The 17,578-nt window shown below is 44.0% G+C and overlaps 2 protein-coding genes across 8 annotated transcripts in view; both read right to left on the bottom strand.

Annotated features, from left to right (window-relative positions):
- The window catches only part of LOC308110668 (protocadherin gamma-C5-like), a gene marked incomplete at its 5' end in the record, with an annotated part of 84,748 nt that overhangs the window by 29,132 nt on the left and 38,038 nt on the right, over positions 1-17,578 (bottom strand). Inside the window, one exon of one of the 7 annotated variants that reach the window (XM_080465115.1) lies at positions 13,792-16,406. The exons of 4 other annotated variants lie outside the window; for them this stretch is intronic. In XM_080465115.1, the coding sequence (XP_080321241.1) occupies positions 13,792-16,236 (2,445 nt within the window). Of the gene's footprint in view, positions 1-357; positions 2,995-10,489; positions 13,128-13,791; positions 16,407-17,578 lie in introns of those variants that run through there. 2 more of the 7 variants (XM_080465106.1, XM_080465113.1) reach the window with 2 other exon arrangements.
- LOC308110910 (uncharacterized protein) lies at positions 3,979-9,952 on the bottom strand (the record flags this gene model as incomplete). Its single annotated transcript, XM_080465530.1, has 2 exons — positions 3,979-6,468; positions 7,475-9,952. The coding sequence occupies 2 exons, from the start codon at positions 9,950-9,952 to the stop codon at positions 3,979-3,981; spliced, it is 4,968 nt and encodes a 1,655-aa protein (XP_080321656.1).

Below are 17,578 nucleotides of genomic sequence, written 5' to 3'. Positions count from 1 at the left end.
CACCTCAGTGTCGCTGTCCGTGGTGCTGAAATGAATTAGGTTCCATTCCATTGTGACAGTGTTATGAGACCGGGGAAATAATTCAAGAAGATTAAATAAACACCATGTTGTGACAGCCTGGTTTAAATTCTGGATGAGAAAAAAAGCACATCGAAATTCACACACAATAGTCTGAAATACTAATATTCTACAGGAATACAAAACGTATGGCACATAGAGCATTGTGCTTGATCATTTCTTTTTCACCTTTTGAACCGCACAAAGACATGTTCCCAAATGGGAAGCAATGGAGTATTTTTACTTTTCATCGTTTCAAACAAGATAAAACAAAACAGAAAATCGTTATCTTCTGCTCACCTGTTGACTCTCAAAAGTCCAGGTGCTGTCGGGTAACGACGCATCCAGCACACTGATCACCTCCTTAAAGTCTGTGGTGCTGCTGGGTTTGATCAGAGTGAAATCACTGTACTCGGACATCGGAGACATGCAGGACCTGAAGGACTGACTCTGAGACAACATGTCTCCTCCCAGGACCTCCACATACTTTATAGGTCCATCAGTGTTGAGCTGAATCTGCAGGTTTCTGTTGGGGTTCTTGTAATCATCACAGTCGCTCCGTCTCGTGCAGCAGCTCCCACTGCTCCCGGTGCTCCTGATGCATTTCACCGCTAAGATGAGAAAAGTCACCATAGACAGCACGGACACCGAGGCCAGAGACAGAATCAAGTAAAGGGTGATTCTGCCAGTTTTCTTGCTGGGCTCGGCCACTTTCTGTCGGAGGTCTAAGATGGGTTCATGAAGACCGTCCTCGATCAGGATGGACACCGTGACGGTGGCGGACTGGACCGGTTCTCCGTCGTCCCTGATCTCAATGAGCAGCCTCTGAGAGGACTCGTCCTGCTCGTACACAGTGCGTTTAGTCCTCACCTCTCCTGTGTACAGATTGACGGTAAACAGAGAGGCGTCTGTGGCCTCTGCCAGTTTGTAGGAGATCCAGGCGTTATGGCCCGAGTCTGCGTCCACAGCCGTCACCTTTGTTACCAGGTGACCCGCTTTAGCGGAGCGGGGCATCCTCTGATGAGAGAGGGAGCCCAGGACAGCGGAGGAGGGGTAAATAACAGCGGGGGCATTGTCGTTCTGGTCCAGGATGAAAACATGGACGGTGGCGTTGCTGCTGAGAGACGGAGAGCCCTGATCCTTTGCCTGAACCTGAATCTTAAACACCTTCAGTTTCTCGTAATCAAACGAGTGCATGCTGTAGATGCTGCCGTTATCTGAGTTAATGTAAACATACGACGACACAGAAACGTCCTGGACTTTAGAGTCCAGTATGGAGTAAGTTATTTTAGCGTTTTCACCAGAATCCAGGTCAGAAGCTGATACTGAGTACAGTATAGATCCCGGTACTCCATTTTCTTTCAAATACACATCATACGTTCGCTGAGTGAATACTGGAGCATTATCATTCACATCAGTGATTTTGACCGGTATGATTTTTTTACTGGAGAGTGGAGGTGAACCTGAGTCTGTGGCTGTTATTTCAATATTATAATCTGACCTGCTCTCTCGGTCTAAAGAACCACTCGTAACCAGCGCATAATTGTTAGAATATGAAGGTTTTAAAGTGAAAGGGGAGCCTTTTGGTAATCGCAGTGTTACTTTGCTATTATTACCAGAGTCAGCATCACGTGCATTGAGTAAAGCCACCACAGTACCAGTTGGTGAGTCTTCGCGCACAGGCTGTGGTTCAGACGTCAGAACGATTTCTGGAGTATTGTCATTAACGTCCACAACATCTATTTGTAAACGACAACTACTCTCCATTACAGGAATCCCCTTGTCTTTTGCAGTAATTTCGATTTTATATGACGAGGCTCGTTCATAATCTAGCCCTCCTTTCAAGCGTATTTCTCCAGTTAGCGAATTGATCTCAAACACGGATAACACGGAGTCTGGTGTCCGTGGACCAAAAGAAAATTCAATTTCCCCGTTTGGTCCTTCATCAGCATCAGTCGCTTCGATTTTGACTACAAAGGTATCTTTTGAAGAATCCTCATGTACGGACACTTTATAGACATTTTTATCAAAGATCGGGAAATTGTCGTTGATGTCTAACACTGTCACAGTTATTTGTGAGGTGCCAGACAGGACTGGGGTTCCGCCATCTAAAGCTGTCAGTAACAGCTGATGGACTGCCTTTTTCTCTCGATCAAGGGGCTTTTCTAATACTAACTCGGGGACTGTTTTACCATCATCAACCTCCTTAGTTTTTAGAGTAAAACATTCGTTTTTCGCTAATGTGTAGGATTTTACTGAATTACCTCCAACGTCTAAATCCTCCGCACCTTCCAAAAGGAAACGAGTTCCAACTGCAGCCGATTCCGCAATTTTCAAAGATAATTCTTTTGAATGGAAAATGGGTGAATTGTCATTAATATCTTTTATTTCTACCTCAATCCTGTGTAAATGTAAAGGATTTTCAAGAACTAGTTGGAGAGGCAAAACACAGGTGATGCTGTAGCCGCATAAAGCCTCTCTGTCTATTCTGTCATTCACCACCAGCTCGCCTTTTCCCGCATCCACAGAGAAATACTGCTCACCCGTTTCAGAGGCGACACGTAGTTTACGGTCAAAAATATCTGTTAATCCCAAACCCAGATCTTTGGCAAGATTTCCTACCACAGATCCCTGTTTCAGTTCCTCTGGTACGCTGTAACGAGTCTGGCCGTTTACTGTATTCCACAGGAGAGAGGAATAACACCACCAGAGCACCAGACATCTCCAGTCTTTGTATCCCATTTTCTTTGTCATTCTCGGTCCGTTAGATTATGTTGTTCGCCATCAAGAGTAACAAAGTAAATATCCACTTCCAATGCGCTCTGTCTCCGCCTGATAAATTATCCAAAACAGTTTGGGCCATGTCTGAAGCTTACAATAGTGATTTTATTCTCAGCTCCGTGATGTGAACGCATCCCACCGTCCTTCAGCCCGTTGCATTGTGAATGTTTGTGGTGCTGAGGCTGCGGGGGGGAGGGGGTAGATCTCTTTGTACAGTCCTGCATGCTATTGGAGCAGAGCGTCTCTCACATCGTCCAATACGCAGAAGCCCGAGTGATGCCTTGAACGAAATAGCTGGGCCTTTTGAGAATTTCAACGGATTACATGCAATGCGTGATTGAGGCTTGTTTGTAAAATGTCCACAAGTATCTTTACGTGATCGAGTTGCTGAGATATGATGTTATCTCCACAATTAAATAAAACATACGATCTCAGAAAAAGAGAGAGCATTTATAACAAATGGGAAGCTGAAACGCCAGTTCTGACTCTGCATTAATTAACTCGAATTCAAGTAACCAAACCTGAATAAATGACACCAGACAATAAAAAAATCAATAACACAATCTGCGCTCATAAAAATAATGTACCGACGGCGGCGGGATGCTGATGAAGCAAGGGAGTATGGGATGTTATTTCCCGGTAATATGAATCTAAGTTTTTGTAGATACACCGGTTGGTTTTGTGTTTCTGTTTTTGTTTCATCGTTACTATCCTGCTCAGTGCAGACGGTGTTAAACATGTGTTCATGAACAAGATATATGTTGCAGCCAATCACAACCCTGTGTTGTATGATGCATTATAATCCGTGTGAATAATTACCAATTCTGAATTCTAAAAAGAAATTCAAAGTACGTCCTGTCTGCTACGGCACAATGCCATGAGGCTTGTGCGTTATTCAGCCAAAATGTTCATTACTACGATCTGTATGAAATAGATGTTTGAGCATTTGTCAAACATATTAAACACATGGAACATAATATCACAAATCTGATTAATTTTGGTTCAAATCGAACAGACAAAAAAAAAAGAAAAGCTCAGCAATCTATTCTTTATCAATGAAACTGGGAGGTTCAAACGGCAATCCAACGACAATCAATAAAACAAACAAATATATAAAAATATTCAAAAACAATGAAGACTTCAAAACAGATTTCGCCTCACCTGCTGGCTCTCAAAGGTCCAGGTGCTGTCGGGTAACGACGCATCCAGCACACTGATCACCTCCTTAAAGTCTGTGGTGCTGCTGGGTTTGATCAGAGTGAAATCACTGTACTCGGACATTGGAGACATGCAGGACCTGAAGGACTGACTCTGAGACAACATGTCTCCTCCCAGGACCTCCACGTACTTTATAGGTCCATCAGTGTTGAGCTGAATCTGCAGGTTTCTGTTGGGGTTCTTGTAATCGTCACAGTCACCCCGTCTCGTGCAGCAGCTCCCACTGCTGCTGCTGCTCCTGATGCATTTCACCGCTAAGATGAGAAAAGTCACCAGAGACAGCACGGACACCGAGGCCAGAGACAGAATCAAATAAAGGGTGATTCTGCCAGTTTTCTTGCTGGGCTCGGTCACTTTCTGTCGGAGGTCTAAGATGGGTTCATGGAGACCGTCCTCGATCAGGATGGACACCGTGACGGTGGCGGACTGGACCGGTTCTCCGTCGTCCCTGATCTCAATGAGCAGCCTCTGAGAGGACTCGTCCTGCTCGTACGCAGCGCGTTTAGTCCTCACCTCTCCTGTGTACAGATTGACGGTGAACAGAGAGGCGTCTGTGGCCTCAGCTAGTTTGTAGGAGATCCAGGCGTTATGGCCCGAGTCTGCGTCCACAGCCGTCACCTTTGTAACCAGGTGACCCGCTTTAGCGGAGCGGGGCATCCTCTGATGAGAGAGGGAGCCCAGGACAGCGGAGGAGGGGTAAATAACAGCGGGGGCATTGTCGTTCTGGTCCAGGATGAAAACATGGATAGTGGCGTTGCTGCAGAGAGACGGAGAGCCCTGATCCTTTGCCTGAACCTTAATCTTAAACACCTTCAGTTTCTCATAATCAAACGAGTGCATGCTGTAGATGCTGCCGTTATCTGAGTTAATGTAAACATAAGACGACACAGAAACGTCCTGAACTTTAGAGTCCAGTATGGAGTAAGTTATTTTAGCGTTTTCACCAGAATCCAGGTCTGAAGCTGATACGGAGTACAGTATAGATCCCGGTACTCCATTTTCTTTTAAATACACATTATAAAATAACTGGGTGAATACTGGGGGGTTGTCATTCACATCAGTGATAGTAACAGGTATGATTTTCTTGGTTGAAAGCGGTGGGGAGCCTGAATCAGTGGCAACAATCTCAATATTATATTCAGGAAAGATTTCTCTGTCTAAAGTCCCACTAGTGACAAGTGCATAATTATTAGAAAATGACGGCTTTAGAGTAAAAGGCAAACCTTTGATCAACTGTATCGTTACTTTACTGTTATCACCGGAGTCAAGATCACGGACACTGAGCAAAGCCACCACTGTCCCACTGCGAGAATCTTCAGGCACTGAAGTTGATTTTGAAGTGAGCACAATTTCAGGTGTGTTGTCATTTATGTCTAATACATCTACCTGGACACTACAACGACCCTCCATCTTTAGAAAGCCTTTGTCTCTCGCAGTAATATCTATACGATACGAAGTTTGAGTTTCATAGTCTAACTGCTGTTTTAAATATATTTCTCCTGTCAAGGCATTTATATAAAACAGGGACTGCACGGATGGTGATGTGTGCACACCAAGTGAGTACTCAATCTCTCCATTTGGACCCTCATCTATGTCAGTTGCTTTTGTTGCTGTTATAAACGAACCATTAGCGGCATTTTCTTTAACGGCCACTTTATAGAAATCATTTTCAAATAATGGCACGTTGTCATTAAAATCAAGCACGGTTATTGTTATTTTTGAAGTCCCGGACTTAACTGGGCTTCCTCCGTCCATAGCAGTGAGAATCAAATTGTGAACGGCTTTTTTCTCTCGATCCAATGATTTATTTAATACTAATTCCGGTGTTTTTCTGCCGTTTTCAACTTCTTTTAGTTTCAACGTAAAACAATCGTCTTTGCTTAATGCGTATGTTTTCAACCCGTTACTTCCGACATCCGCGTCTTCTGCCATTTCTAGGGGAAATCGAACACCAACAACGGTGGATTCGGCAATTTCTATCACATGATCGTTTTTGAGAAAAGTGGGAGCGTTGTCGTTTACGTCTTTTATCTCAATCTCAATCCGGTGCAACTGCAGTGGGTTTTCTATAACAACCTGCAGAGGTAAAAGACAGCTCGTGCTTTGTCCACATAAAGCCTCCCTGTCTATTCTATCATTCACCACCAGCTCACCCTTTCCCGCATCCACTCTGAAATACTGCTCTCCAGCTTCTGAGGCTATGCGCAGTTTACGCTCAAAAATATCCGAAAGTCCTAAACCCAGGTCTTTGGCAAGATTTCCAACCAGAGATCCCTGTTCCAACTCCTCGGGGATGCTGTAACGAGTCTGTCCGTATATTGTACTCCACAGGAGAAAGAAATGATGCCACCAAAGAGCCAGCCGTCTCGAGCCTCGATATTCCATTCTCTTTGTCATCCCCGGTCCGTTACAATGCAACAAATTTCCCCATCAATATGTTCCATAAAACAAAGAAGTCGACATGGAAATCCAGCAATGGAGATCTTGCTACACACAGAAGACATCTGTAATTACACATCTTGAGATATAAATAATATGTATGTTATTTAATCCGAATTTTAAAACGCATCCTGTTGTCAGCTCGGGCTCCAAGCTACTACTGACTACAGTGGGGAGGCTGGAGGGAGTAGATCTCTTTGTACAGCTCACGCTTCTATTGGTGGAACATCCCTCCGCTGCCTCCAATAACGCAGCCTGAATGTTCAAGAAGCAGCATTGAGGCTCCACATTGTATGAAATGGCTCAACATTGCGATTATCAATGAGAGAGGAAAAGAAGGCTTTGGCAAACAAAAGCATGGCTGAAAGGGCTCTTTTTTAATTTGACTAATTTCATCCAGAATGCAAATTTATTACCATTTTTACAAACAAACAGTCCAATAACAAACCCGAACTCGAACACGTGAAATTACATTTTGGGTGGGTGAGAAAACTATGGCACACACACACAAACACGCACACACGCACACAGACACACATTTTTGCTTATTCGCTAATTCACAACAATAAAAAATAACTAAATCACATATGACATTCTGAAATGTCAGCATTTGCAATGACAAATCTAAGCGTTTGGTAGAAAGTCAGCTTAGTGTTGCTGTCCGTGGTGCTGAAACACAGGAGGTTCTATTCGCTTGTGACGTTGATATAAGATCGGGGAATTAATTAAACAAGATTAAATAAACACCATGTAGTACCAGCCTGGTTTGAAATTCTGGATGAGAAAAAAAAACACTCCAAAATTCACGCACAATAGTCTGAAATACTAGTATTCTACATGAATAAAGAACATATTGCACACAGAGCATTGTGCTTGAGCACTTCTTTTTCACCTTTTGATCCGCAACAAGACATGTTCCAAAACGGGAAACAATGTAGTATTTCTACTTTTCATAGTTTCACACAAGATAAAACAAAACGGAAAATCGATATCTTCTGCTCACCTGCTGGCTCTCAAAGGTCCAGGTGCTGTCGGGTAACGACGCGTCCAGCACACTGATCACCTCCTTAAAGTCTGTGGTGCTGCTGGGTTTGATCAGAGTGAAATCACTGTACTCGGACATTGGAGACATGCAGGACCTGAAGGACTGACTCTGAGACAACATGTCTCCTCCCAGGACCTCCACGTACTTTATAGGTCCATCAGTGTTGAGCTGAATCTGCAGGTTTCTGTTGGGGTTCTTGTAATCATCACAGTCGCTCCGTCCCGTGCAGCAGCTCCCACTGCTGCTGCTGCTCTTGATGCATTTCACCGCTAAGATGAGAAAAGTCACCAGAGACAGCACGGACACCGAGGCCAGAGACAGAATCAAATAAAGGGTGATTCTGCCAGTTTTCTTGCTGGGCTCGGCCACTTTCTGTCGGAGGTCTAAGATGGGTTCATGGAGACCGTCCTCGATCAGGATGGACACCGTGACGGTGGCGGACTGGACCGGTTCTCCGTCGTCCCTGATCTCAATGAGCAGCCTCTGAGAGGACTCGTCCTGCTCGTACACAGCGCGTTTAGTCCTCACCTCTCCTGTGTACAGATTGACGATGAACAGAGAGGCGTCTGTGGCCTCAGCCAGTTTGTAGGAGATCCAGGCGTTATGGCCCGAGTCTGCGTCCACAGCCGTCACCTTTGTAACTAGGTGACCCGCTTTAGCGGAGCGGGGCATCCTTTGATGAGAGAGGGAGCCCAGGACAGCGGAGGAGGGGTAAATAACAGCGGGGGCATTGTCGTTCTGGTCCAGGATGAAAACATGGACAGTGGCGTTGCTGCTGAGAGACGGAGAGCCCTGATCCATTGCCTGAACCTGAATCTTAAACACCTTCACTTTCTCATAATCAAACGAGTGCATGCTGTAGATGCTGCCGTTATCTGAGTTAATGTAAACATAAGAAGACACAGAAACGTCCTGTACTTTAGAGTCCAGTATGGAGTAAGTTATTTTAGCGTTTTCACCAGAATCCAGGTCTGAAGCTGATACTGAGTACAGTATAGATCCAGGTACTCCATTTTCTTTTAAATACACATTGTAAGATTTCTGAGTAAACAATGGAGCATTGTCATTTACATCAGTGATTCTGACTGGTATAATTTTGCTGCTAGAGAGATGAGGAGAGCCTGAATCTGTGGCTGTTATTTCAACATCGTACTCAGAGAAACTCTCTCGATCCAAAGCACCACTGGTAACCAGCTCGTAATTATTAGAAAAGGAAGGTTTAAGAGTGAAAGGAAAGCGTTTGTGAACATTTAATGTCACTTTACCGTTATTTCCGGAGTCTATATCTCGTGCGCTTATCAAAGCAACAACTGTGCCACTTGGTGCGTCTTCGCGCACAAGACTCGGTTTAGAAGTGAGCACAATCTCCGGAGCATTATCATTTATATCCTCTACGTCCACCTGTACTCGACAGTGTCCCTCCATTTCAGGGACCCCCTTGTCTTTAGCAGTTATGTCAATTAGGTATGATCTATAACTTTCGTAATCCAACGCCCCCTTTAAGACAATTTCCCCAGTCGCATGATTAATATCAAATGTGGATAAGACAGAGTCTGGAGTTCGCGACCCAAACGAATATGAAATTTCCCCATTCAGACCCTCGTCAGCGTCTGAAGCTGTGAGTTTGATTACAAATATCCCTTTGGTGCTGTTCTCTTTTAAAGAAACTTTGAACTCATTGTCACTGAAAACTGGAAAATTATCATTGTTATCGAGCACAGTAACAGTTATCTTACATGTTCCTGATCTGACAGGATTTCCTCCATCTAATGCCGTTAACAGCAGCTGATGAAGGGCATTTTTCTCTCGATCCAATGGCTTCTCTAACACTAATTCAGGCACAGCTTTACCATTCTTCGTTTCCTTAAATTTTAAAGAAAAATGATCATTTTTACTCAGAGAGTATGTTTTTAAAGAATTGCTTCCAACATCAGGGTCGTCCGCATTTTCTAAAGGAAATCGTTTTCCAACAGTAACTGATTCTGGTATATTCAGGTTAATCTCACGAGTAACAAAACTGGGAGAGTTATCATTTATGTCTTTTATTTCCACTTCAATTCGATTTGATTGCAAAGGATTTTCAACAACTACTTGCAGAGGCAGAAGACAGCTGGCGCTTTGTCCGCATAAAGCTTCTCTATCTATCCTCTCATTCACGACCAGCTCACCCTTCCCCGCATCCACGCTGAAATAGTGCTTACCAGCCTCAGAGGCGACACTCATTTTGCGGTCAAAAATTTCAGTTAGCCCCAAACCGAGATCTTTTGCTAAATTTCCGACTACCGAGCCCTGTTTTAGTTCCTCCGGGATGCTGTAACGAGTCTGTCCGTCTATTGTACTCCACAAGAGAAAGAAATGGTGCCACCAAAGCGCAATACATCTCCAGTCTCGGTATCCCATTCTCTTTGTCATCCTTGATCGGCTATATCACGTTAATTCCCATTAAGATCATCCTTACAGCAAAGCTAGAATCCAGTAAAATGTAGAATACTCCGTTCTCCTAAAACGCGATAGTGTTTGCGCATGGCTGCGAGTTGAAGAAAATACAATATGTAGAAAAGCCGACTTCATTGCTGTTTCCTCCGGAGCTCATTTCATTGTTGTAAGTGCTATAGCTCTGAGGCTGCAGGGGGGCAGGCGATAGATTTCTTTGTACAGTTCTGAATCCTATTGGAGCTCAGCGTCAGTCCCCAACACCCAATGAGAGGGAAGAGGATCGAGGCTCTTAAAGTGGCAAAGTCCCGGATAGTCGTTATACGTGTGTGCGTGTGTGTGTGTGTGTGGGTGTGTGTGTGTGTGTGTCACGGCAGCAAGGCAAAATAAGAACAAATATTTGATTTGAGAGAAGAATATGTAAACAATGAAAACATGTAGGGCAATAGTGATATTTTCTGCAACAGAACAGATACACAAATAAATATGATCGCAAATGTATAGTTATCTGCTCACCTGCTGGCTCTCAAAGGTCCAGGTGCTGTCGGGTAACGACGCATCCAGCACACTGATCACCTCCTTAAAGTCTGTGGTGCTGCTGGGTTTGATCAGAGTGAAATCACTGTACTCGGACATTGGAGACATGCAGGACCTGAAGGACTGACTCTGAGACAACATGTCTCCTCCCAGGACCTCCACGTACTTTATAGGTCCATCAGTGTTGAGCTGAATCTGCAGATTTCTGTTGGGGTTCTTGTAATCATCACAGTCGCTCCGTCCCGTGCAGCAGCTTCCACTGCCGCTGCTGCTCTTGATGCATTTCACCGCTAAGATGAGAAAAGTCACCAGAGACAGCACGGACACCGAGGCCAGAGACAGAATCAAATAAAGGGTGATTCTGCCAGTTTTCTTGCTGGGCTCGGCCACTTTCTGTTGGAGGTCTAAGATGGGTTCATGGAGACCGTCCTCGATCAGGATGGACACCGTGACGGTGGCGGACTGGACCGGTTCTCCGTCGTCCCTGATCTCAATGAGCAGCCTCTGAGAGGACTCGTCCTGCTCGTACACAGCGCGTTTAGTCCTCACCTCTCCTGTGTACAGATTGACGGTGAACAGAGAGGCGTCTGTGGCCTCCGCCAGTTTGTAGGAGATCCAGGCGTTATGGCCCGAGTCTGCGTCCACAGCCGTCACCTTTGTGACCAGGTGACCCGCTTTAGCGGAGCGGGGCATCCTCTGATGAGAGAGGGAGCCCAGGACAGCGGAGGAGGGGTAAATAACAGCGGGGGCATTGTCGTTCTGGTCCAGGATGAAAACATGGACAGTGGCGTTGCTGCTGAGAGACGGAGAGCCCTGATCCTTTGCCTGAACCTGAATCTTAAACACCTTCAGTTTCTCATAATCAAACGAGTGCATGCTGTAGATGCTGCCGTTATCTGAGTTAATGTAAACATAAGACGACACAGAAACGTCCTGAACTTTAGAGTCCAGTATGGAGTAAGATATTTTTGCGTTTTCACCAGAATCCAGGTCTGAAGCTGATACTGAGTACAATATAGATCCAGGTACTCCATTTTCTTTTAAATACACATTATACGAGGGCTGAGTGAATAAAGGAGGGTTGTCATTCACATCACTTATGGTGACGGGAACAATTTTCTTAGTAGAAAGTGTGGGAGAGCCTGAATCAGTAGCCGTTATCTCAATTTTATATTCAGAAACATTTTCCCGATCTAAAGCACCATTGGTAACCAGTGCATAATTATGGGAAAATGATGATTTCAGGGAAAAATGAGATTTCAAGGGAAGTTTTAGCGTAATTCTTCCATTATCACCGGAATCAAGATCTCTGACACTCAGCAAAGCTACAACTGTGCCATTCAGTGAGTCTTCACGTACTGGCTTCGGGTGAGAGGTCAATATTATTTCAGGTGCGTTATCATTAATATCTAAAACTTCAACATGCACAGTACAATGTCCCTCCATCCTCGGACTGCCTTTGTCTTTCGCACTAATGTCCAATTCATAATTTGCAGTCTCCTCAAAATCCAACTTTCCTTTAAGAAATATTGTACCTGATATTTGATCCATAGTAAAAACAGACAGAACCGCATCTGATGTGTGTGCCCCAAATGAATATTCAATTTCTCCGTTTTGACCATCATCCATGTCTGTCGCAGTTGTTTGGACTATCAGTGTACCTTCTACGGCATTTTCACTTACAGATACTTTATACAGCGGTTTCTCAAAAACAGGGACATTATCGTTGTTGTCAAGGACTGTGACAGTTATCTGAGCAGTCCCTGATCTTACTGGATTACCTCCATCTAAAGCTGTTAAAAGCAGCTTGTGCAAGCCTTTTTTCTCTCGATCTAACAGTTTTGCTAAAATCAATTCAGGGACTTTTCTTCCACCTGCGACTTCCTTAACTCTCACACTAAAACATTCATCTTTACTCAGAGTGTATGATTTTAATGAATTGCTACCAACATCCAAATCCACTGCGCTTTCGAGGGGAAAACGAACCCCTGTAACAGTGGATTCCGCTATTTCTAAACTAATATCATTTGATGGAAATCTGGGTGCATTGTCATTTACATCTTGAATATCGACTTCAACACGAAAAAGTTGCAATGGGTCTTCGATTACAACTTGCAAAGGCAACACACAGTTGGCGCTTTGTCCACATAAAGCCTCTCTGTCTATTCTGTCATTCACAACCAGCTCGCCCTTTCCCGCATCCACGCTGAAGTACTGCTTACCGGCCTCAGAGGCAACACGCAGCTTGCGGTCAAAAATCTCTGACAATCCCAAACCTAAATCTTTGGCAAGGTTTCCTACCACAGTTCCCTCTTTTAGTTCTTCCGTGATACTGTAACGAGTCTGTCCATCAATTGTACTCCACAAGAAAAAGAAATGATGACACCAAAGCGCCAGCCACCTCCAGTCTCGATATCCTTTTCTCTTTGTCATGCTTGGGCTGCTATAACACATCAAATCCAATCAACATCGTGCCAGGAAAAAAACCCATCTGTAATCCATGATCGCTGGTGTGATCCCGATCGAATATTTTTTCACAAATTAATACGTATGGAATCAAATCTAAATATGGAATCGTCATCTTGTAAAATCTGAGCTCATGGCTCTCTCTCTTCTTTGCATTGTCGGAGTCTCAGCGCCGAGGCTGAATGGGGGCAGGGACTGGATTGCTTTGTACAGTCCTGGATCCTATTGGTGCACAGCGTTCAAGTCTGTGATCCAATAAGAAGCACGTTGATCTACACTCTTAAAGTCACAGCTTTTTTCGCCTGTCTGCACTGCCCCGGAGAGTTAATTTGATGATAATCCAACCCGGGACACCAAAGCGCACAAAACACATTATATACTGCAAACTATTGTGTTAAACATGAAGGAATGTAAACAATAATAATGATTAAAAATAACATCTCACACCATGTTTCCGAGTTATCGGTTGCAGTGCGAGTCGCTGTCTACCTCCATGGTGCTGAAGTGCTGACAACTGACTACTGAAATGTGCGCTTTGATTTTGATAGATAGATAGATAGATAGATAGATAGATAGATAGATAGATAGATAGATAGATAGATAGATAGATAGATAGATAGATAGATAGATAGATAGATAGATAGATAGATAGATAGATAGATAGATAGATAGATAGATAGATAGATAGATAGATAGATAGTATTCATAATGTCATTTTGAGCAGTTTATTGCAATTGAACTAATGAAATATTTATTTTTTCAACATTTACCAACACATAAAACCGAATAAAGCTACACAATTTTTATCTGCTCACCTGCTGGCTCTCAAAGGTCCAGGTGCTGTCGGGTAACGACGCATCCAGCACACTGATCACCTCCTTAAAGTCTGTGGTGCTGCTGGGTTTGATCAGAGTGAAATCACTGTACTCGGACATCGGAGACATGCAGGACCTGAAGGACTGGCTCTGAGACAACATGTCTCCTCCCAGGACCTCCACGTACTTTATGGGCCCATCTGTGTTGAGCTGAATCTGCAGGTTTCTGTTGGGGTTCTTGTAATCATCACAGTCGCTCCGTCCCGTGCAGCAGCTCCCGCTACTTCTGCTGCTCCTGATGCATTTCACCGCTAAGATGAGAAAAGTCACCAGAGACAGCACGGACACCGAGGCCAGAGACAGAATCAAATAAAGGGTGATTCTGTCAGTTTTCTTGCTGGGCTCGGCCACTTTCTGTCGGAGGTCTAAGATGGGTTCATGGAGACCGTCCTCGATCAGGATGGACACCGTGACGGTGGCGGACTGGACCGGTTCTCCGTCGTCCCTGATCTCAATGAGCAGCCTCTGAGAGGACTCGTCCTGCTCGTACACAGCGCGTTTAGTCCTCACCTCTCCTGTGTACAGATTGACGGTGAACAGAGAGGCGTCTGTGGCCTCTCCCAGTTTGTAGGAGATCCAGGCGTTATGGCCCGAGTCTGCGTCCACAGCCGTCACCTTTGTAACCAGGTGACCCGCTTTAGCGGAGCGGGGCATCCTCTGATGAGAGAGGGAGCCCAGGACAGCGGAGGAGGGGTAAATAACAGCGGGGGCATTGTCGTTCTGGTCCAGGATGAAAACATGGACAGTGGCGTTGCTGCTGAGAGACGGAGAGCCCTGATCCTTTGCCTGAACCTGAATCTTAAACACCTTCAGTTTCTCATAATCAAACGAGTGCATGCTGTAGATGCTGCCATTATCTGAGTTAATGTAAACATACGAAGACACAGAAACGTCCTGCATTTTAGAGTCCAGTATGGAGTAAGATATTTTAGCGTTTTCACCCGAATCAGCATCAGTTGCTGATACAGAACACAAAATGTTTCCAGGAGCATAGTTTTCTCTTACATACACTATGTATGTGGGCTGGGAAAAAAGTGGCGGGTTGTCATTTACATCCATTAATTCAACAATTACTATTTTTTCACTTTTTAATGGTGGTTTTCCAGCATCCGCGGCAGTTATCGTGACACTGTAACGGTTATGTTTTTCACGGTCGAGTCTTTCTTTTGTCACCAGTGAATAGTGATTAGATACCGACGGATTTAATTTAAAAGGGGACATAGGAGATATATTTAAATTAACTTTACCATTGTCACCAGAATCCGTATCTTTTGCAGTTAATATCGCAATAACTGTTCCTATTGCCGAGTCCTCAGATACAGGTGTCGTTAGCGATGTCACAATTATTTCGGGGACATTGTCGTTAATGTCAATTACTCTAATTTCAACACCACAATGTCCATCCATCTGTGGATTTCCTTTATCTTTTGCAGTGATATCAAATCTGTGTAAAAAGTTAGTTTCGTGGTCTAAAATACCTTTAATTTTTATGACTCCAGTGGACGGGTCAATGTCAAACATTGATGATGCCAGATCAGTCGTTCGCTCTGCAAAAAAATATTCAATTTCTCCATTCGGTCCCTCGTCTGCATCTGTGGCTTTAACACGTAATATTTCAGTTCCAACTGTTGCCTTTTCGCTGACATTTGCTTCATACACCTGCCTTTCAAACTGAGGTGCATTATCATTATTGTCAAGTACTATAACAGTAATTTCTGCTGTACCTGAGCGTACTGGATCGCCACCATCTACAGCAGTGAGGATTAAATTGTGTTCAGGTAGTTTCTCTCGATCAAGAGGTTTATCCAGGACCAATTCGGGGATCTTTCTTCCGTCCTTGTGATTTTTCACAGTTAATTTGAAATTGTCATTTTTACTAATAAGATAAGAGCGCACTGAATTGACGCCTACGTCCGGGTCCTGTGCGCTCTCTAGAGGAAATCGTGTGCCTGGATTTACCAGCTCTGCAATTTTCAACACTTGTCCTTTTGTAAGAAAACTCGGAGAATTATCATTTGTGTCTTGTATTTCAATTTCAACTCTGTGCAGTTGGAGGGGGTTATCTAGAACCAGCTCCAAAGGCAACAAACACGACGGTCGTTGGCCACACAGTTCCTCCCTGTCAATCCTGTCAGTCACCACCAATTCTCCTTTCCTCAAGTCCACATTAAAATACTGCTTACCAGCTTCCGAGGTGATACGCAATTTACGCCGATACAATTCCGAAACAATCAAACCCAGATCTTTGGCTAGATTTCCTACCACCGAGCCCTGGGAGAGTTCCTCGGGGATGCTGTAGCGAGTCTGTCCGTCTATTGTACTCCACAATAGGAAGAAATGATGCCACCACATTAACACCTGCCATGTCGGCAATTTCTTCCACATTATTCCACGTTCAATGAATCCCGTATCTTTCCACTCGAATCCCAATTTCGTAAATTAAATATCAGGGTTGTATAATCCAAAGGAGTTGCGTCCTCAAATAAAACGATGTCAGTCATGCTTTGCGTCTGCATATGCATTCCTCCCCTCCCGTGCAGAAAATTGTCTCGGTCAGGAGGCTGATGCGACTCTGTGTAAGAGAGTGGATCTCTTTGTACCACTCTGTATCTCATTGGTCGAGAGAGAAAAGCTCCTTCCACCAATCCTATTACCAGTGAGCGTCTACAGATCATTCACGTGGAAGGGTGAACAACAGAAAGGGTCTCCCCGTGTCCATCATGTGCATTTCAACTACAGACATCATTGAAGAGTATTTTCTATTTTCTAAATCAGCCTTTTCTAAATAAATATTTTCTTATAATATCTGAAGAAAATAGACATTACAACGATAATAAGTTGAAATACTCCCAGTATATATTTAAATATATAAAATTACTAATAACAGTGTGATTTAACTGATTCCTTGACTGATAATTGCATGATTAATCATTTAATGTGTTTATAATATTCCTTTCACTATCCTCTCTCTATGCACCTGCATGCATGCACAGGTCTTTGTTGCAGAAAAGGCTCTTCGTTGCCTTCCCGTGGCCATAAAAAGCCAGTACAGGCTATCGACGTCATTACGTCTTCACGGCTTTAAGCACGCCTCACAGAGATAATCCTGTCTGCAGCTGCCGCGCAGAAAATACCCGTATGGAGGTCTGTAGAGCAAGTGCGATGGGAGGGGGAGCTGCAGATGGAGCAGGAGGGCGTGTACTCTCTCTCTCTCTCTCTCTCTCTCTCTCTCTCTCTCTCTCTCTCTCTCTCTCTCTCTCTCTCACACACACACACACACACACACACAGACACTCAGACATAGCCTGCCTTAAGTCTTTCTCATACCTTGGTATAGAGCAGACAGAGCAGTATTATTTTTATTAGAACATTTCACGCTATTCTGCGTTGTTAAAACTTTAACCCTGGTAGACGCATCATCATAGTAAAAAAATAAGATCATTGTATATCATAAAGTTCCACTTTAATTATATGATAAATGACAAAACAGATGTAAATATATAACATCACCACATAGTGAAGCAGAGCACAATACGATGTAAAAATTAATATGCAAATACATCATATTTTTATATTTGCAGGTATATTTGCAGAAGTCACATTTCTTAAATAGAAGTGGGCGACAGGGGGAGATGAAGAGAGCCTGTGTGAGAAGCAGCCAGTGGGAGGGAGTGAGAGAGTGCCACTTTCAGCACCAGCAGGGTGGACAGCGCCACACAGGCGGCCG

This window comes from Lipophrys pholis, assembly GCF_963383615.2.
Source record: "Lipophrys pholis genome assembly, chromosome: 6".
NCBI lineage: Eukaryota > Metazoa > Chordata > Actinopteri > Blenniiformes > Blenniidae > Lipophrys > Lipophrys pholis.
The sequence above is the reverse complement of the archived record's forward strand: the minus strand, read 5'-3'. Positions and strand labels throughout refer to the sequence as shown.